This window comes from Sceloporus occidentalis, unplaced genomic scaffold, assembly GCF_023333645.1.
Source record: "Sceloporus occidentalis isolate IW3139 unplaced genomic scaffold, rSceOcc1.0.p SCAF_20, whole genome shotgun sequence".
NCBI classification, from domain to species: domain Eukaryota; kingdom Metazoa; phylum Chordata; class Lepidosauria; order Squamata; family Phrynosomatidae; genus Sceloporus; species Sceloporus occidentalis.
Genome location: NW_028317000.1, coordinates 14,570,762 through 14,591,198, shown reverse-complemented (window position 1 = coordinate 14,591,198; position 20,437 = coordinate 14,570,762). Strand labels below are relative to the sequence as shown.

Here is a 20,437-nt window from a genome sequence, read left to right as displayed (position 1 = left end):
AGAGAGAGAGAGAAAGAGAAGGGGGAAAATCTTTAGAAAGGAGGGACCCCTTTGCTTGTGATAATTCAGAGAGAGTGGGGCAATGGGGAAGGGGGCTGCCGTCCTTCTCTCTCCCCCGGGTCCTTTTAGGGTTCTGCAGAGAGCGATGGGTTTGGGCAGCCTTTTTTTAGGCTCCAGTTTAGGATTCTCCGTTTCGGAGCATGGTGCCGGGGAGCTGCGGGGAATGAGGCAAGAGGAGTGGAGCTCCCCCGTTTTTGTTTTCTTTCTGGGTCAGAAAGTACCCCGGCCCCTTGCAAAGAGGGGCGACGGACTCTCGTGCGTCGCACGCGGTACGTCACAACTATGGCCTCATCCGGAAGCCTGGCACCACAATCCCGCCCTCCCCGCTTTAATCCTCCTTCTTCCGAGCATCCATCCATCAATCCCTCTCTTCAGGCCAATGCACACGGGGATGGTGACGTGGTGATGGTGGTCGTGCCACTTTTTGTGTGTTTCGTTTCGGTTGGCTTTGCTTCCCTTTCGTTTGCCTAAGGGACAACGACAACGACAACGCCCCTGCACAACTCAATCGTCAGGGTGGGACACGGGGGGGGAGGTAGGCCCTGTGCACTCATTGCCTTGTTTCAATATATATATATCTATATATATATATATATATATATATAATTTCATTATTATTTTTTGCAAGGGAAGGGCAACTAAAGTAAAAGACGGATGACCAAACCAAAAAGGAATGGAGGTTGCCACCCGCTGGCCTCTTTCGTATGAGGAAAAGAAAGGATGCGATCGGGGCGGTGGTCCCCCTTTCCAGAAAGTTTAGGGGGTGCGGCAGGTCTGGGTGGTGGTGTCACCGCGTGTGTCGGTCGGGTGTCAGTCTCTCAGGCACACGCGGGGATGTAATTTTTTTTGTTTTGGGTGGGTGGGTGGGCGGGAAGGGGAAATAAGGGGGGAAAGGGGGCTCAGACATAATATTCCTTGTCTTTGTTTTTCTTGCTCTTGCTGGGCGTTTTCGTGGCAGCGGCCGGCTTCTCCTTGACCACCGTGCCGTTGCTCTGTGCCGAGTTACTGATGTAGTTCCGGCTCTGGTCCACCTGGTAGGAGCCTTCATCCCGGTTGCGGTATTTGTACATGGCATAGAGGAGGATGAGGATGCAGAGGGCGGCCGCCGCCACGATGCCCACCACCATGCCGGTCGTGCTGCTGGACTCCCGGATGACCTCCACCGCTCCAGGGGGTCCTCTTTCCCCGGGGCCGGTCGGGTTCACTGTGGGCAGATTGTGGAAATTGGGGGAAGAGGTTATACCTGGGTACTTAAGCCTGTTTAGCTTGTCGGGTTCAAAGGAGGTGGAGAGTGGGGGGTACTGTTCTGGGTAGGGTTTGAGGGGCTCCCGGTTGTTCATTTTGCCGGCGGGGATGTTACGGACCAGGTTGGGAGAGGTGGTGGAAGTCAGGAGGTCGGGGACGGAGGGCGAAGCCGGCAGTCCTGTCCTAAGGTTGGGGCGGTATCCTTGGGCTTTTTTGGACGCTCCTTCGGGCCGGCCAATTAGGGTCCTATCGGTGACCAGGGGGAAAGTGGTGTAAAAATCTTCGTCGTCGGTAGGGGGGAGGCTGGAGTCGAAGACCTCGCCGGAGGCGTAGCCGGAGGCCTCGATCCCCTCTTCGCAGTCACTGTCGTCTTGGTCAGCCAGGCAGGGGGGTCTCGGGTGGGATGGCGGGGAAAGGGTGTCTTTGGTGGTCTCGACTACGGTTAGGAAAGGGCCAAAGGTGGGAGGTGGGGGGATGAATGGAGACCGGGTGGCAATTGGAGGGGTGTCTAGTGAGTCTTCGGTTATTATGGGCAATACTAATTCACCTCCTAGAACAGAGAGAAAAGGGGGAAAGAGACAGAAAGAGGGAAAGCGGGTTAGTCACCTTCGCCGGGACTTCCTCCCTGCGACACAAAGACAACTCAAGCCACGTTTTACAGATAGCCAAAACCCCTCCGTCTCCATCCCTGGCCACTAGCTTTCTCCTCCTCTCGCCTTTGCCAACATATTTATTAGTCTAAGGAAATCATCATAAACCAAAAGAAGAAGAAGAAGAGAAAAAAATAAAATAAAATATAATATATAGATATATAGATATATTAAAAAAAAGAATTCCAAAAGTCATTTAATGCGCAAAAAATTAAACAGATAAAACAGCAGAATTAAAGAGCAATAAAACCCTCGCTGGCTGATTTCTCTTCCCATCCTCTTTCGACTAAAACACTAATATCTTTCATCTCTCCTCTCCTCTCTCTATTTTTTCTCTCCTCTCCTCTCCTTTCCTTTCCCTTTCTGCTTGTTTTTGCTTGTTTCTTTGTTTTAAAAAAAAATAAGAGAGCAAACCACGGAATTCAGTCAACTTACATCAACAAATAGGCCGTGTGATATTAGCATGAAGAAAAAAAATTACAAAAAAGAAAACTAGGTAAGAAGGTTTTTTTGGGAGAAAAAACAACGTTTTTCTTTTGCTTTGCTTTAAACATCTTTCTCTGCATCTCGCTTTTTTAATATTTTAATTTATCGTTTCCCAAAATGTCTCTTTCTCCCTAGAATCATTTCTGTTCTTTTCTTACCACAACTCCATCGTTTGAAATCCCCCTTCCTCCCTCCGCCCAAAAACAGTCCCGTCGTACCCCTCGGTTTTTATGGGTCCCATGGTCTCCCTGTCCCTGACACCCCTCTCCCATAATGCCAGAACCAAGGATAGTCCCAGAATCGGAAGGATAACCCGCAGATCCACCTCTTTTGTGTTTTCTACATTTAAAGTGTCGGTGATGGCGACGGGAGATGCGCAGGAGACACTGTCTAACTCAGAAAGGGCAATAGGTTGTTTCTTTTTTGGCCAGGGGAATGGGGCGCCATGCAAAATGGACATGCCAGGTGCCCCCAAAAGCTTTTTGCAACACTTCTGAGGAACACAGCTTTCCCCTTTTCACCATTTGTAACCCACCGAGGTGTAACTATAGGGGCAGGAACAATTTTCGGTGTTTCACTACATGAAGTACGAGAAATTTGGAGACTGAAGGAAGATTGACTAGGACAGTGATGGCGAACCTATGGCAAGCGTGCCAGAGGTGGCACTCAGAGCCCTCTCTGTGGGCACACGCTCAGTCACTCCAGCACAGAGTTCACCAGTTTGTTACTAGAAAGACGGAGGAACGTGGCACTTTGTGACAAATAAGTGGGGTTTGGGTTGCAATTTGGACACTCGGTCTGTAAAAGGTTCGCCATCACTGGACTCGGAGAAGGTTAGCATTCTTATTTGGGGAAGGTAATGCCCTAAGTTTGCCACATAATGCCATAAGTTTGCCCACTCCGTTGGAGCTATAGCCCTGTTATCCCACTGCTCTCTGCACCAGAGCCTGTATCCAACCATCTTCCAGCCTGGATTTGGAGAAGGGCACTTGGCTTTTAAAAGGAAGAGGGAAGACGCCTCTTCCATGGTCAAGTCATGAGGACGGGACGGCCACCTTTCCTGTCTATCTGAAGGCTCATGGCCATGGGCTAGGTGTAGTTGGCCATGTGAAAAGGACACACAAGGGACCAGGATGAGGAACCTTCTCAAAAAGGAGGCAAGGAACTCCCTCCCAATGTCCGAAAAAACAAAGACCCACCACCCAATAAATGGCTTGGTGCAAAGTACGTGGCATGGCAAGTGAATTTGTGAAATGCCCAAGACATGTTGAATTTGGGTGAAGTGTGTGTGCAAGAGAGAAAGAGATAGGAAGAAGGAGAAAGAGATATGGAGAAAGAGAAAGGAGAGCAAGAGAGAAGGAGAGAGGGATGAAGGAAGGAAGGAAGGAAGGAAGGAAGGAGAAAGACTTGACTACAGGGACAATTTAGTGCCCCCTGTAGCTATCCCTAGACCCAGCTCCCCCTTTATTATTAACATTTCACAATATCCACAATGACAGTTGTCATTATCTTTTGACAAAACAACAAAGAAAGGGAAACAAAGGAACTCCGTACGTAACAGATGTCTTATCTGCTAGTTGGAGAATGAATGCTGGATGAAGTCAAACAAGGGCGAGGGCATATGGAAGAAAAATGCCCTTTCTTTGCTGAGCCAGTGTGTTGCCATGGTTTGAGTGCTGGACTGGGATTCTGGGAGATCAGGGTTCGAATCCCTGCCCAGCCATGGAAACCGACTGGGTGATCTTGGATGGGTCACCTTCTTTCAGCCTCAGAGGAAGGCAAAGGCGAACCTCTCCACTGAAGAAATCTGAGCCAGCATGGTGCAGTGGTTTGAGTGTGGACCATGAACTATGCTATGAGTTCCTGGGATTCATAGACAGAGAAGGCCAAACAGCCCACAAAAACTACAAATCCCAGAATTCCATAGCACTGAGCCACAGCAGCTGAAGCAGTGCCAAACTGCATTATTTCTCCAGTGCAGATAGAACCTCATTCATTTTGGTTGACAGAGGACACAATTTAGAACCGGGAAAATGAACAATCGCTGCATCTGCACTGCAGAAATAATCCAGTTCAGAGTCAAACCACAAGACCATGTGGGCTCAGTCTGGTGCTGTGACAAACTATGAGTTCCAGGATTTCGTAACACTGAGCCGTGGCAGTTAAAGCGGTGTCAAGCTGGATTATTTCTGCAGTGCAGATGAGGCCGATGGCTGGTCTGCATTGCCCTGCCCATCTCCTACATGCCAGAGAGCTGCTCCAATGCAAGGCAAGGGAAAAGTAGAGAGAAGGGAGCCCTTGCAAGCATGGATGTTTGCGCATAGGTCCGCTCAGCCCCTTGTCTTTAGAACTGCAACGTTTGTTAAAGGATCCCAGGGAGATGCAGACAGAGGCTGCCCAATTAAGGCCGGCAGGCTAAGCTAGGAGTCCATTAGGAGCCGCCGCTGCCGGCGCAAAAGCATGTAGACACGGCACTGATGTGCTCCTGATAGATAAACCCAGCTATCTAAATGCTAATTCTACCTGTTGGCGGCGGGGTTTGCTCTTGGTGGCTGGCAGGAGGACGGTCCCCAGCCCCCATTCAGCAGCATCTATAAGCCACACAGATTTTCCAACACAAGCATTGTCTCTCCGACGCAACCCGTCTCTCCGACGCAACGTCCATGCCAGGACGGGCATCTCAAATGGCCTTTCTAGGTTGGTTTTCTGGGGGTGTCTCTGCAGAGACTGGAATTTACCAATTTCATAGAACCGTAGAGTTGGAAGAGACGCCAAGGGCCATCTAACCCAACCCTCTTCTACCATGCAAGAACACACTCTTAAAGCATTTATCCTGTCTGCTCCAACAGAAAGGATGCAGAAGCCCTCCCTTATCTTTATTTATTATTTAATATCCTTACTAGCAGCGTTGTTGTTGTGTGCCTTCAAGTACTTTCTGACTTAGGGTCTGCAAAGCCAGCTTGGTGTAGCGGTTTGAGTGTCAGCCTACAACCCTGGAGACCAGGGTTTGTGACGGTCACCCATGACTAAGTATGGAATTGAACCCTGGTCTCCAGAGTCCTAGTCCGATGCTCAAACCAAATGGCCAGGCTGGCTCTTTAGACCATCAGTATTTATATTAACTGCCTTCGAGTTGACCCTGGCTCATGGCAACGCCATGGATGAAACCTCTCCAAGATCCCCTTTCCTCCATTGCTCTACTCAGGTCCTGCAAACGTTGACTGAGTCCAACCAATTTGCATGTGGTCTTCCTCTCTTTCTACATCCCTCCACCTTTCCTAGCATTATTATCTTCTTGTGATGTGGCCAAAGCATGGCAGCCTCAATGTAGTCATCTTGGCTTCCAGGGAGATTTCAGCCTTGGTCTGTTGAAGGACCCATTTGTTCATCTCCTTGGCCATCCATGGTAAGCACTCTTCTCCAACCCCACATCTCAAAGGAGTTGATTTTCTTTCTATCCACTTTCTTCTCTCTCCAGCTCTCCCATCCATACACAGCAATGGGGAATACAATGGCTTGGACAATCCTCACTTCAGTGTCCAGAGTTGTATCTTTACAACTTCTAGTTCTTTCATGGCTGCCCTTCCCAGCCTTAGCCTCCTTCCGATTTCTCGGCTGCAGCCTCCGTTCTGATCAATGGTTGATCCAAGGTACGGGAACCCTTGGACTATTTCAATTTTCTCGTAATCGGGGGATGAATTCTTGTAAATCTTCTGTGGTCATGATTTTTGTCTTCGTAATGTTTGGCATTAAGCCCACCTTAAGCATTAAGTGAAATTGCATTTTTAAAAGAACCAACGACAACAATAGCAACAACAAGTGGATTCTGTGTAGCCTGCCAGGCCATCTTAGTTGCAGGCTCCCTGAGTACTGTTGTGTGAATGTCTAGACTCATTTGGCACCCGCTTACAAAGGAGCAGTCAATGCTTTTTGATCATGTGGGAAGCGAAGGAGCCAGCCATAAACAAGGCACCATCAAAGGAGTTATTGAGGAAGACAGAGGAGGACGAGAGGAAGGCAAAGGCAGTGACTGTTCAGCAAGGGATGCAGATGCTGGTGGTGCTGGTGGTGTCTTTGAGGTTGAGCAGCGAAGGGCCCAGATCTTAGGCCATTCCTTCCAACATTTCACAGATGCAAACCAGGACCAACCACAGAGAGTGTGGCCAAAAAGGCAAAATTGCATACAGTCCCTCCAATATTTCACAGCTGAAAACCAGGAGGTCAAGCAACATCCAAGCATGGTCAAGATGGCAAACGTTTATTAATAAGGAAGAACTGCTGCTGCAGTTTGCTTTTGCCTGAACCTACTGGGAAGGGCAAGATTCCTCTTCCTCTTCTCTCCTCCTTGAATGAGTGCAAACTGAGTGCAGACATTTCCAGAAACCCCTTGAAAGCTACTTTTGGTTAAGACCATAATGTTGAACCAGATGTACTCCAGGCTCGATTTGGTATAAGGTAGCTTCTACTGACCCTAAAGAAGGCCAGCCCTTTATTCAGACCCTTGAAGTTTAGTGCTCGTATGGCTGTATTTTACATACAGAAGGCCTTGGTTGAATCCCCCAGTCTCTCTAAGCTGGGATGAAAATAACATCCCTGTCCAAAGCCCTGAATTGCTGTTGCTGCAGATTGCAAAGTGCTAACTTTATCCAGCATGCGGGTTGGGGATTCTGGGAGCTGTGGTCCAAATGCTAGCTTTTGCAAGCTGTGGCTTGATGGATCCGAGGTCTGACTTGGCACTGAAGGCCATTTTCTCCATCCGCACTAGAAGACTGTCTCAGCCAGAGAGGGTTTTCCCAGCTCTATCTGAAGGCCCTTGAAAGGGAGACAGACTGCAAAGGGTTAGCCATGTACTTCCACCGTAAAGCAGAACCGGCATTGCATGGGACCCTATTTCCTACTGGATCTCTCCCAGTCTGGAGTGGGAATGAGTCCTATTTGTTCATCTTATCTCAGAAATTTTAGAAACCTCTTGGCCTTCTCCTGGGGAAGGCAAGGGCTGAGCATGGCGCTGCAGAGGAGGGTTTGGTTGCTGCAGAGGCCGGCGTGGAAGAACAGAGCTGAGCTGTCAATGCAAAACGCACAACGCACACAGCCAGACTGCAGGCAGAGGGGGCTCTTGGGGCCGAGAGAGACCACTCAGAAAAGAGAGTCGCTCAGCTGCACAAAGAGGTGGGATGGTCAAGTCACTCCATGCTAGAGCCAAATGGGTGGACTGGACCCACTTGTTTACCCTGAACTCGCTTCTCAGTTGCAATGCAAAACTGAGGGGCACTTCTCCCCCTGAAGACACCTGCCCTGAGTCTCTCTGCTTTGCACTAGTCAGAAAATGTGTGCGTTGGGATCTCATGGGGTAGATCCCCCGTTTTACAGGAGAGCTCAAAGAGGAATGAAAGAAGGGTCCACTGGGATTGGCACAAGTGGCACTGGTGGGACCTTTTCATACCCACCAGCACTTCACAGATGAAGACCAGACCAAGCAAACTCATCATGTATAGTCAAGTTATGGGAAAAGTTATTAACAAGGAAGAACAGACAAGGTAGGAAAGGCTGCAGCAGTTTGCTTTTGCCTGAGCCTTCTGGGAAGGGCAAGGTTTCACCCTCTCCTCTCCCTGTGGCTGAGTTAACTAAATGTGTACTACTTTTGGATTTGCTGTTCCCTGGTTTGAAGACTAAATGTGATGAACAAACCATTCTTACTGGAAAGGAGGGTGCCAAGATGTGGGTTTGGAGCAGGTGAACATGCCTTCGTTTCCTTTCCCAATGCAGCCAAGGCCAGCTGTAGACATTGCAAGGCCAGTGCATTTCATTTCCTTTCCCCTTGCAGCCAAGACCAGCTGCCTTTAGACATATGCATTGATCTAAGATGACCATATTTCCAAATGATGACTATAAGAATATAGATTCATGTGCGGCTAAAGCAGTACGATTGTCTGACCATTCCTCAGAACAATAGATGGGACTGTTTATCTTTCCAGCCTTGGAATATAAGCCTTTTTTTTACAATGATGCAGATGCATAGCCATTGTTCGTATACCTCCCCCTCTTTCTCCTTTCTTTTCTCTAATGTCTCTGTTTTCTATAATTATATTTGGAATATCCAATAAAAACCCACAATCCGTTGCTTTCTCCTCCTCTGAATTGCCTTCCTCTGCTCACTGGTAAATAGCAGCATTAGCCTCCTGGAGTTTGGCAGTTGCCTGGAGGGGCTTGGAGGTGCAAATGGCTACAGAAAAGCCCCTTGTGCCCCATCCATAAAGAGGCGCACACGTGTATAATAAGCACATCATTACATCCGTGAAAGCCACTGACAAGATTCCAGCCCTTGTCTGCATTTTTTTACAGTCGCATCTATACCTATGGATTAGCAGTATATATCCAGCACAAGAGCTGGTGTGATGTAGTGGTTTAAGTGTTGAACTAAGACTCTGGGAGAGCAGGGCTTGAATCCCTACTAAGCCATAGAAACCCACTTTAGGCAAACCATGCTCTCTCAGCCTCAGAGGATAGCCATGGCAAGCATCTTCTGCAGAAACATTGCCAAGACAACCTAATAAGGTTGCCTTAGAATCCCATAAGTCGCACACAACAAATGCAGCAGATGCACTGTGAACCTGTGTTCTCTTTTGTCCTTTTCTCCATCGTAGAATCATAGAAGCGTAGATTTGTATTCGATGACGTATTTTTACACTTCAGGATCTTGTTCTCCTTCCGTTAACCTCTGTTTACACACCTACAAAGAAGGCGAGTCGACCGCACTCCAGGGTAGTTTTGTCTGTAGCTATTGCTATGCGGCTGGATCCCATTCTACTGAGCTGGAATGAAGAATCGTTTTAATCATGGAGATCAGTCTCAAACCTTGCCCAGTGTGGGAGATAATGCCGGCCTCAGTTCCTACAGAGAAACCTCCTTGCCCATTGCAGCCAGGCTATTGTTTCCCATTCTGGCTGGCTTGCTTTCCAACCTTCTGTGATGGGGCAGCCCCTGCTGAGCTGATTGCAATGGCAGCTTCTGATTCCAAGGCATCCCTTCCCTTCCTGCCGCCTCCTCTCCTTGCTAATCCCAGTAGCCACCAAGTGCTAAGATCTGAGGAGATCACAGCCAGAACTGATATGGCTGCAGGCGTAAAATAGATAGCAGGGGAAGGCGAGGGAAGGAGCAGCGGAGAGACAGGGAAGGAAGGAAGGTGGCTGGCTTAGTCAAGGAGTCCCTGAACAAATGAGCCCTTTCAGCCGTGGCACCGGGGAAGGCGGCTTCTGGGCAGCGCACCTGGAGAAAACAGCTTCTGGAGCACAGATGGGCACAGCTGCGGAGGAGAAAGCGGTATTTTGGCAGCTTGAAACAGGCACTAAAGGAAGGTTTTTAAAAATGGCTGCATTCATTCAAGGCAGGCCGTTTTGCAACAGGGTGGGCAAGTGGTAAGAGAGGATGGGGGCATGCCATCATCCGTGGGCAAATTCATACCCGTGATCTCCTTCTAATCTTTAGGTGGAATCTCTTTTTTGGTCAGTTTAATCCGTTCATTCATCTCCTAGTCTCTGGACAAGCAGATAAGAAGCTGGCTCCTCTTCTACATGACATCCCTTTGGATATTTAAAGATGGCTACTGCGTCATCTCTCATATTTTGTCAGCATGGGTGACATATCCCATGTCCTGCTGATACGATGCAGAACCAAAACCCAGAACTGGGTCTGGACTAACCAACAAAATGCCTGCCCGAGTCTTAACAAATAATACATGGAAAAGATGCGCTCTTGCCCTGAGATGTCTCCTCTTGCCCTGAGAACTGGAGAAGAGGCTCTAGGCTCCAAGATCTGGGAACTCCAGGAGCCATGAGGAGGGAGGCGATGTGGGATCTGTAGTCCTCTGAAAGTGACCTTCCCAAACTCTGCTCTTCCAAGAGGAAAGGAATGGTAGTCGCAACCTCTTCCCAGTTGAAACAAGACCTAATCCCAAACTTCTCAAAGGCTCTGTGTAGTACCGAACCTGGCACGCAACAGTAGGGTAGAAATAAAGCTCTGCCGTGGAACAATAGATGCCGCAGGTGTTTCATAGCGGAGGAAGAACCTTCAGGTCTTTCAGCCAGGAGGGAGCCAGACTTTCTTCCCAGCTGGGGACCAAACCTAGCAGACTCCCCAGCTGGCAAACAGCTTGTTTAGGATGGAATGGCGCATGGAGACCCGCCAGGAAAGGATCAAGTGGTGGCCTTAAGACCAAGAATTCAAGTAGTCTAGCAGCTGGGAAAGCAGCGGAAAACAGGCAGCTAACCAAAAGTTTGCTCCCCATCGTAGGGCTGAGGGCAGGGGCTCATGGATTTTGAGGTTTCTGCAGCCAAGCAGGTGATGCCATGCTCCTATCTCATGGAGTGCCTTAGTCTAAAAGCCTCACGCATGTGTTCCTTCAAGTTTCTGGTTGTCTTATGGCGACCTCGTGAATTTTGTAGGGTTTTCTCAGGCAAGGAACCCACCGAGGTGGATTTGCCCATTCCTTCCTTTGAAATATTGCCTACAGCACATGCGATTCCTTGGTGGTCTCCCATCCAAGGACTAACCAGAGCTGACCCTTGCTTCGCTTCCAAGACCAGATGGAATTCGGTGCCTTTAGGACAATTAGTTCCCTTAAGTCCCTTCTATGAGTTTATGTGCCTTCAAGTTGCAGGTTTCTTATGGCGACCCCATACATTTTGTAGAGTTTTCTTAGGCAAGGAATGCCCAGAGGTGCATTTTCCCATTCCCTCCTGGTCACACTCTCTCAGCCTCAGAGGCTGGCCACGGCAAACCCCCTCGGAAGAAACTTGCCAAGAAAAACCTACGACAGCTTCGCCTTGGTGTCGCCATAAGCCAAAAATGACTTGGATGAACACAGCGACAACAATAAGAAGCTCTTATGGGTTTTGAGCAAGGCTTCTGCTCCCGCAAGTGGTGATAGCAGGGCATGAAATGGGACTTTTTGCACCCAAGACAAGTGCTTTGCTACAAGGCTCCAGTCTTTCCCTGCCAGTATCTCCTTCTCCTTTGCCCAAATAATGCTCTTTCCAAAAAGCAGCGCCAGATGCTCTATGCAGGCAGGTGGGAGAGGAGCGTGAACATAAACCCGCATTTAGACTCAAAAGCATCACTCCCCCAGCACTTTTCCTTGTTTAATTCCAACTCCGCCAAACGCATTTACGGCACTTGCACGCAAACAGAAATAACACCCCCTCGCCCCCAAATAAAAATAAAATGCATCCATTTTATGAAGTTTCAGACTTCAGGGCGATGGGAGGCTGAGATAAGCGCCTTTGTTTTCTGGGGCATTGCAAAAATAATAAAAAAAGACCTTTCAGACTTCAGAGGCTCTGAGTTTTTCGTTTGATGTCGCACTTTTGGCTCCGTCACACAGAGCCCCTTCCAGACCGACGGAATATATTTTTGGGGCTGGCGGAGGGGGGAAAGGGAGCAAAGAAACGATGCTTACAAGGACCTCCTCGTTCCGCTAGACAGACAGGTGAGTATATCACACAGGGCTTTTTGGAGCTCAGATCCGGGGGGACTGCAGGTCCACAGTGCGAATTCACGTTATAACGTGAATGTGTTATCAGATGAGATTCCTTTCTATGGCTCCAGTGACCCCCTGTGACCTACCCCATCATCCCCTGCCTTCTCCTGCATCCGAACCCTGGCCCCAGTGACCCCCTGTGACCTATCCCATCATCCCCTGCCTTCTCCTGCATCCAAACCCTGGCCCCAGTGACCCCCTGCGACCTATCCCATCATTCCCTGACTGCTCCTTCAGCCCAATGAAGGATGACAGCTAAGGAGGGGGCAGGGAAGGAGGACAGCGTCCAGAGCCCTGCCGAGCATGTACAAGGATCCCAATTCGAATCATTGAATCTGCATGGTATGCACCGGTGTGGTAATACAATGTGCACTCACTCCACTTTGCATGAATCCGTATCACGTGACTTGCGTTGGATTCCTCCTCAATTCGGAAGGGCAACAGAAGGGCAACCAGGTGTGATAAAACATTCACATTACGATGTGAATTCACATAGCTGAACCAGGAGTCAACCTGGATCTGAGCTCCAAAAAGCTCCGTGTGATATACTCCAGAGTGGGGGCAAAATGCGTATGTATGTCTGGAGTAAGTTGACTCAGGTTGCTGCCACACAGCAGAATTAAAGCACTCTGATCCCGCTTTAAATGCCATGGCCCCATAATAGGGAATCCTGGGATTTGCAGTCCATTGGGACACCCGAGCTCTCTCTGAATATCCCACATGACCCTCTTGTCTTGCGTGCCTTCGAGGTGTTTTTGACTTATGGCAACCCTAAGGCAGACTTATTGGGGTTTTCTTGGCAAGATTTGTTCTGAGCAGGTTTGTTCTGAGGAGGTTTGAGATAATGTGACTTGGTCAAGGTCTACCAATCCCAGAATTCCATAGCATTGAGCCGGGGCAGTTAAAGTGTGTGTGTGTGTGTGTGTCAAACTGCATTAATTCTGCAGTGTAGATGCAGCCTAAGATCTTTGTGTTCTGACAGATCCAGGGGTAATCGAACCATAATCGTTGGGCTGCTGGTGGTCCCATCTCTATTCATTTTGACAGTTCATGTTGTCTTTTTCCTGCCATACCAAGTGCTTCTTCTCAGGGAGAGAAAAGCAGTCTGGCACAGCTCTACCATGTCTGGTCCCCAGCACTGGGTGAGAGGCCCTCCTTCCATGCCAACTGGCACAGCTATAGATTCTGAGGGAGAGAAGAGCAGCCAGGCATAGTGCCATTGTACCTTGGTCCCAGTGGCGAGTGAGGGGTCCTCCCTCCATGCCATCTGCCATTGCTATGGCCTCAGAAGGAGAGAAGAGCATCCAGGCACAGCAACATCATGCCTTGGCCCAGGAGCTGCTGAGAGGTCCTTCCTCTGTGCCAACTACCATTGCTGTGGTGTCCGAGGGAGAGAAGAGCAGACAGGCATAGAGCCATTGTGCTTTGGTCTTAGCAGCTGGTGAGAGGTCCATTCTCCATGCCAACAGCTACTGCTATGGCAACATTTTGACAGTCCATGCTGTCTCTGCCTACCATACCAAGTGCCTCTGCTATGGCCTCTGAGGCAGAGAAGAGCAGCCAGGCACATTGCTAGCATGCCTTGGCCCAGAGGTTGCTGAGAGCATCTCCCTCCATTCCAACTGACATGGACTCTGAGGGAGAGAAGAGCAGCCAGGCATAGTGCCATTGTGCCTTGGCCCCAGCGGCTGGTGAGAGGCCCTCCCTCCATGCCATCTGCAATTGCTATGGCTTCAGAGGGAGAGAAGAGCAGTCAGGCATAGTGCCATTGTGCTTTGGTCACAGCTTCTAGTGAGAGGTATATCAGGATCCAATGTGCTTTGGCCAAACAGAAGTCTATGGGGCACATATGGGAGCCTTGGTTACAAGGGATGAAACAAGAGGTGGAAAAGGAAAGGGAAAAAAGAGAGAGAGAGAGTATGTGCCTGTTGCTATCGTGTTGCACTGGCCTGAGCAAAAAAGGATGCACATTTGTGTCTCTGCACAGGGACCCCAGAACTGATTCTCATGTCTCATGGGCAGGGCATGTATGGATCTGGATCTGGGCACAAGGGCCGGTCCGCTCCCTCCCGCTTCTGACTGTGTTTCCCGGGGCTGAGAGGATGGAAAAAGACCCACCAGTGCTCGGCTCGCACTCTTCCAAGTCTTCGTCGTCGCTGGGGCACTCGGCCGAAGCTACTAGGAGGTCATCTGTGTTCTGAAGGGAAGGAAGCAAGAGAGCCAGCGGTCAGTCGGGGTTAGAACTCAGTAACCATTCAGTTTATTGGGTTTTGTGGGTTTTTAAGGCTATGTGGCCATGTTCTGGAAGAGTTTATTCCTGACGTTTCGCCAGCATCTTTGGCTGGCACCTTCAGAGAATGCTGGCATGGAAGAGAGTTGGGTGTGTGTGTGTGTATGTGTATACACACACACACACACACACACACACACACACACACACACACACTCTGTGTGACCCTGGGTAGGGAGGAGTATATATATACTCAACTCTCTTCCAAGGCGGCTCATAGACAAAACCTTTAAAATCTCGATAAAATTCAAAACAATTCAAAACATCCACACCCAATATAAAATCACATTAAAATATGCAAAGGTTAACAGCAAACTAAAAACCCACCTGTTCCATAAAAGTCACCCTATTATGCATTAATATGCATAATAAAAATATGCATAAAATTGTAGCGTTGGAAGGGACCCCAAGGAGCTGCCCGATCCGACTCGCTTCTGCCATGCAGGAATACAGAATCAAAGTATTCCCAACAGATAGCCATCCAACCTCTGTTTAAAGACCTCCAAAAAAGGAGACTCCAATGCACTCCAAGGCAGTGGACTCATACCTCTAGGTTACGCATCCATCGCTACGACGGTGAGTTCCACCTGATATCTCCATCTACCTCTACATAAAGTTAGGCAAATCATGGTCCCAAAATCACGTTCATTGAATGCAATCCTTGGTCCAGCCAAGATTTTGACTTCTGGATGAACGCTCCCTCCCTTTCATGCGGGAAAGGAATAAGGAAAGAGAGAAAGAGAGATGAGAAATGGGGGGAAAGGAAAGGCAGAGAGAGAGAGAGAGAGAGAGAGTAAAAAGTCGATGCAGAAAGAATGGATGGAGAATAAGATGCTACTTTGGGCTTTGCAGCTCAGCTCTTTTGCAACTCAGCTTAAAATCCACAGCGGGTTCAGTACTCTGCGTTGGCCACTTATGGCCAGCATGCAGCTTCCAGCGGGAACAAAAGGATGACCGCCTCCGGACCTTTGCTGCCTGACGTTTATAATTCAGTTGCAATGTTGCACTTGGAGGTAGGCATGCTTGTTTGCGTCTCCTCCGGTTGTCACAGTTCCAAGAGTCAAGGAAGAGACAGGAGACGGGATCGTCCTATCAGTGCAAATGTCAGTGCAGCCATTTTCAGTGGCTTCTTTCCTTGAGCCGCTCCTGTTGCAGGTGGCGATGATAAGAACAGCCACCTCTGGCTGCATGATAGCATTTCAGCTGCTTTTGTTTGGGCATGTAACTTCAATGACAGTTTCCTTATTTCTCCCCCCGCTTTTTCCTTTCAGCTCGCAATTGAGACGCGGAATGGGCTCGGTGCATTTTAATCGCTGCAAAAATGACGAATTGCTCTATGTGGCACCAGCTTTTGTGGACTCCCATCCGTGTCAAATCCAAGGAGGCAATTGTGTTGCATATAGGCCTGAAATGCAAGCATACGGTGGTTGCCAGATTGCAGAATTAATGCAGCTTGGCACCGTGGCTCCATCCTATGGAAGCTTGGGATTTGTAGTTTGTTGGAGTGCCAGAGCTCTCTGATAGATTTCTGACAAAATGGCCCATCCCAGCATTCTATAGCATGGAACCATGGCTGTTAAAGGGTTGTCAAATTGCATTACTTCTGCAGTGCAGATGCAGGCTGAGACATTTAAAAACCAGGTGGAATAGTGGGATGCAACCCAGAACTGCATTGGCACTCTTGTGCAGAGAAGGGTAAAGGCCTTGTTAAAACTACAAACCCCAGGATGGAGCTATGGCTGAGAAAAGACCTGGGATGCACCTGTCTCAGCTGCATTGATGCAGCCGAGAATTGCACTGGCTCTTTTAGCTGCTGCATCACGATGTTGGCTCACGAGGTCCACTACTACGATTCCTAGATCTCTCTTGCATGCACTGCTGTCAAGCCAGATGTGCATCCTATATGTATGCTTGCTATGTTTACTGCCCAAGTGTAGTTGTGTGGATAAAAGGGGGCAACACCTTCCACCCCTTTGGCTGCTGGTGCTTTCTCCTTGGAGCAAGGGCAGGGCTTAGACATGAATTAATAACCGGGAAGCGATCAGGATTTGCGTGGAATGGGAAGCCAAAGGACTCCAGGAGGTGTTTCTCCCTTTTGCTATCAGTATTCCAGAGCTTGCATGGTGCATCTCAACCCCAGCATGTCGGAATTAGCATCACAAAGGCTTGGACAGGAACCCGGGGCCTGGAATCAATCACTTGGACCCCATTCCAGTGGGAGGAATGTAAATGAGGTGGCTCTGGAGACAAATGATGGCAGGAGAGACGCCCCCTCTGTCTCCAGCCCTCCATTCTTGATGCTTCTGCACCATGCGCTTGCTGCTCTTGGCAGGTGTATCCCTGCTCCATTTCGCACTGACTGACACCGGGAAGCAGCACAAATACACCTCCCGGCTGGTTTGTCTCCAGATGTTTCTCCGCACACCTACCTGGGAAAAGACCTAGGGTGCATCTGTCGAAATAATGCAGTTTTGATACCATTTGCAAGTGCTGTCGCTGCTTCCTAGGGAGACCTGGGATTTGTAGTTTCACCAGGTCTTTTGCCTTCTCTGGTGCCATAACATTTAGGGTCGCCAGAAGTCGGAAACAAGCAGCCGAATGAAACCAAGCAGGAAATTGCACCCCGACGGAAAACCATTCCGTGGCCGCAGAGAGTCGAGAATCCAGAAAAGCGCATGAGATAAATCAGAAAATAAAAAACGATTACAGATGTTTAATAATGGAGCAATAATAGAGAAATCAATAGACTAAAAATATCGCAGTGCGATATCATTAAAAAAAACATTGCAGGAGAACAAAACCACATGCCAGCGTGATATATTGCATGGCAATGTTTTTAGTGATATTATGACCAAATCCAAATCTACCACAAATTTTATGTTATATAACTTTACATATAGTTAGCTATGCAGCAGAGGCACCAAGGAAACATGAGTTGGAAACAACTTGAAGGCACACAACAACAACAACAACAACAACAAAGGTGACTCTATCATGGTTTGTTTGGTTTATTGGCAAAATTTGTTCAGAGGAGGTTTGCCTTCAATATCCAGAGGAACTTTGTGAGAGTAAGAGCTGTCAGACGGTAGAACACACTCCCTTGAAAGATGGTGGAGTCTCCTTCTTTTCAAACAGAGGCTGGATGCCCATCTGTCAGGGATGCTTTGATGGTGAGTTCCTGCATGGCAGAAGGGGGTTGGACTAGAAGGCCCTAGGTTTCTGGATATCTGTGTCTGTTTTGTCCCATTGCAATGTAGTCCGCGATCCCATTGGGGAACAATCCCACGATGGGTTCACTAAGGCTAACTCCGTCTTCTGGACCAGGTCCTGGGTTGCAGCGAACCCAATGCCAACGATGCCCACGGGAAGCCAGGCTTCGGCAGATGGCTGGCACCGGTGCCGAGAGCCACATGACGCCTCTGTGGTTGTGCCAAGTGGCCGGCAGGAGGTGGCTGGAGTATTGTGAAGGACCCTCGGGAAAGAGAGAAGCTCTCCCTGGAGTGGCCCTTGAGAAGATGGCGCACAGAAAGCCTGCTTCCGAAAGAGAGGCCAATTTAGTGGACTCACTCCTCTCCTTTTTTCCCAAGGGAGGCTCTGCAAGGAGGAGGAAAAAACACCCACGGCTGATTTTCTCTGCATACCATCCGCTTTCCATCCCTTACTTGCAGGATTGTGAGACTTCATATTTCTGGGATGGAAATTCAATTTTCCTGAATGAACTTGGTGTTCCAGAATCCCGTTGGATGCTCAATGTGTGGCTGCGCACTTGTTGTCGCGTGACTTCAGGCCGTTTCTGACTTACGGCAACTCTAAAGCGAACCCATCCTGGGGGTTTCTTGGCACAATTAGTGCAGAGGAGGTTTGCCCTGGCCTTCCCCTGAGGCTGAGAGAGTGTGGCTTGCCTAAGGACGCCCAGTGGATTTCATAGCCATGCGGGGAATCGAACCCTGCTCTCCAGAGTCATAATCCAACACACAAACTGCTACGCCACACTGGGATCGCGCACTGGTGTCATTTTAAGAATGGTTTGTTTGCTTCAAGCTCTTGTACAACAAGATTTTACCTGTTTTTATCATAGGCCGCATTTGCACTGCCTTTAACTGCCCTGGCTCAATGCTATGGAGTCCTAGGATCAGTAGTTTGCTGTGGCTCTAGAGCACTCTTGATAGAGGAGGCCAAATATCCCACCAAACTACAAATCCCAGAATTCCACAGCATTGAGCCACGGCCAGTGGTTTGAGTGTTGGACTAGGACACTGGGGACCCAGGGTTCGATTCCCCCGCTCAGCCATGGGTTGCCATGGGCAAGTCTCACTCTCTCAGCCATGTTGGCTCTCTGTTGCTCTTCCGCCACAAGCGACTCGCAGAATCGCGATTCCCTTTCCACACTTTGGAGACAGGGGACATAGTACTTTCCCTTGGCCTGCGTCCCATGACATTTTGTCCCTATTCGACTGCGTGTGATATTGCTGTGTGCACAGGGATAATTCATCCTAGCAGCCGTTTGGGATTTGTATGCATGCGTGTGTGTGTATGTGTGTGTGTGTAATTACACTGAGCTCTCCATCTGAACGAAATGCAATTTACACCAAAGCCCTTCTCGGAGTGCATACTGTATTTATTCGGAGGGGTTTGGTTCAAAAGAGTAATTTTTCCTAAGCCTCGGAGATTACTTGTAAAGGGTTGGGTGGTCTCATTATGGCCCTTGGAAGACGATTTGCACAGCCTCGGGCTCCTTCCAAAAGAAGCCACTGGATGGTCCACTGGTCTATTATTATTATTATTATTATTATTATTATTATTATTATTATTATTACAGTACCTGCTTTCCCCAAAATTGGGACTAAGGTGTAGGGATATAATTTTCACTTGTGGGGTGCAGAGAGGAATAGAAAGACTGAAGAGTTTGGGCGCCAGTCACAATTGTTGTGTTCTTTCAAGTCACTCTAAGTCCTCTGGGGTTTCTTGGCAGGTTTCTTCCTCTGAGGCTGAGAGAGTGTGACTTGCCCAAGGGCACCCAATGGGTTTCCGTGGCCAGGTGGGGATTCAAACTCTGGTCTCCAAAGCTGTAGTCCAACGTTCACATTAGCACACTACTAGTCACTGTAAAAGAGGTTTTGAATCCCATTGTGGGAGAAAGGCGGGATATAAATCTTTGGAAGAAAATAAATATCAATACATAAAAATATGTATAGGAGGATTGCTTTGTTTTGTTCCAAGGTAATGATAGAAATAACCTCCCGAAGCAAAGCATTTCCCTTAGGAAATATTTTGGGAGGCTTACAAAACAGTGAAGGAATTAAAACGCAGTGCTTTCCACCACGCAAAAGAGTTGCACAAATGAAATAACTGTGGCTAGGATTGAATGCGCATTTTGGAAGTGGTAACAATCCGAAACCTTCCTCTCGCAATGCCTCCGAACATGTTGCTTTCCAAACCCGAGAGTGCTCCTTTTGCTTTCCTAGGTGCCTGTATGGCTTCGGCGCAAAGTCGTGAGTGAATTTTCCAAACACAACCGTCGACGTGCCAAAGGTGAATCCTGCGGCGTATAAAGCGTCCATGCGTGGAAGAGCCTTCTTGTACACTCACAGTGTTTTAGTTCGGGTCATGAGGTGTTAGTGTCGCGGTTGCGCATCCTTTTCTCTGGATGCCCAAACTGTATTTCTAATGGTTCAATTGCCAGGAGACAAAATTGGGAGGCGGAGGGCTTTGTCGCAGCAGCCTGTTGTCTTGCAGCGATTGTGTTGTTTAAGCAAATGCAAACAATTGCTATCATACTTTCTCTGCAAATCGTTATGGTTCCGCTTTGGTGATGTTCATTCCTGCCATTGGTTGTCCGCAGTGCCTTACTAACCCCACATTCCTCCCCATTTCCATCCTATGGAGTGTATATAACAGTGACCCAATGTCCGAACTGCAAAGGAGGACAAGGCCCCACAAAGTGTAGGATGAAAAGAAAAATGGAGGACCTTATTGAATGAAAGCTAGAAACACTCCTATAAATATATTTATAAACATTAGCTGAACATTGACCATCAAATTATGGTGGAGGATCTACAAATGCCTAGAGAAGTGCGCTCTCTAGGAATCTCTAGGTCCTCCAGCACAACTCCATGGTCAACATTAACCAGACATTGACCGCTGAATTGTGCTGGAGGACCTAAAGAGGCC

General features: G+C 48.6%; 1 protein-coding gene across 28 annotated transcripts in view; it reads right to left on the bottom strand.

Moving 5' to 3' along the window:
- Window positions 1-865: 865 nt before the first annotated feature.
- The window catches only part of NRXN2 (neurexin 2), a 277,457-nt gene continuing 257,885 nt past the window's right edge, over window positions 866-20,437 (bottom strand). For 16 of the 28 annotated variants that reach the window (XM_089483043.1, XM_089483055.1, XM_089483045.1 and 13 more), the window contains 2 exons: window positions 14,095-14,173; window positions 866-1,855 (listed from right to left, as the gene is read on the bottom strand). In XM_089483043.1, coding sequence (XP_089339169.1) covers window positions 960-1,855; window positions 14,095-14,173 — 975 coding nt within the window. In that variant the 3' untranslated portion in view covers window positions 866-959. The remainder of the gene's footprint in view (window positions 1,856-14,094; window positions 14,174-20,437) is intronic. The other 12 variants (XM_089483060.1, XM_089483068.1, XM_089483061.1 and 9 more) reach the window with 1 other exon arrangement.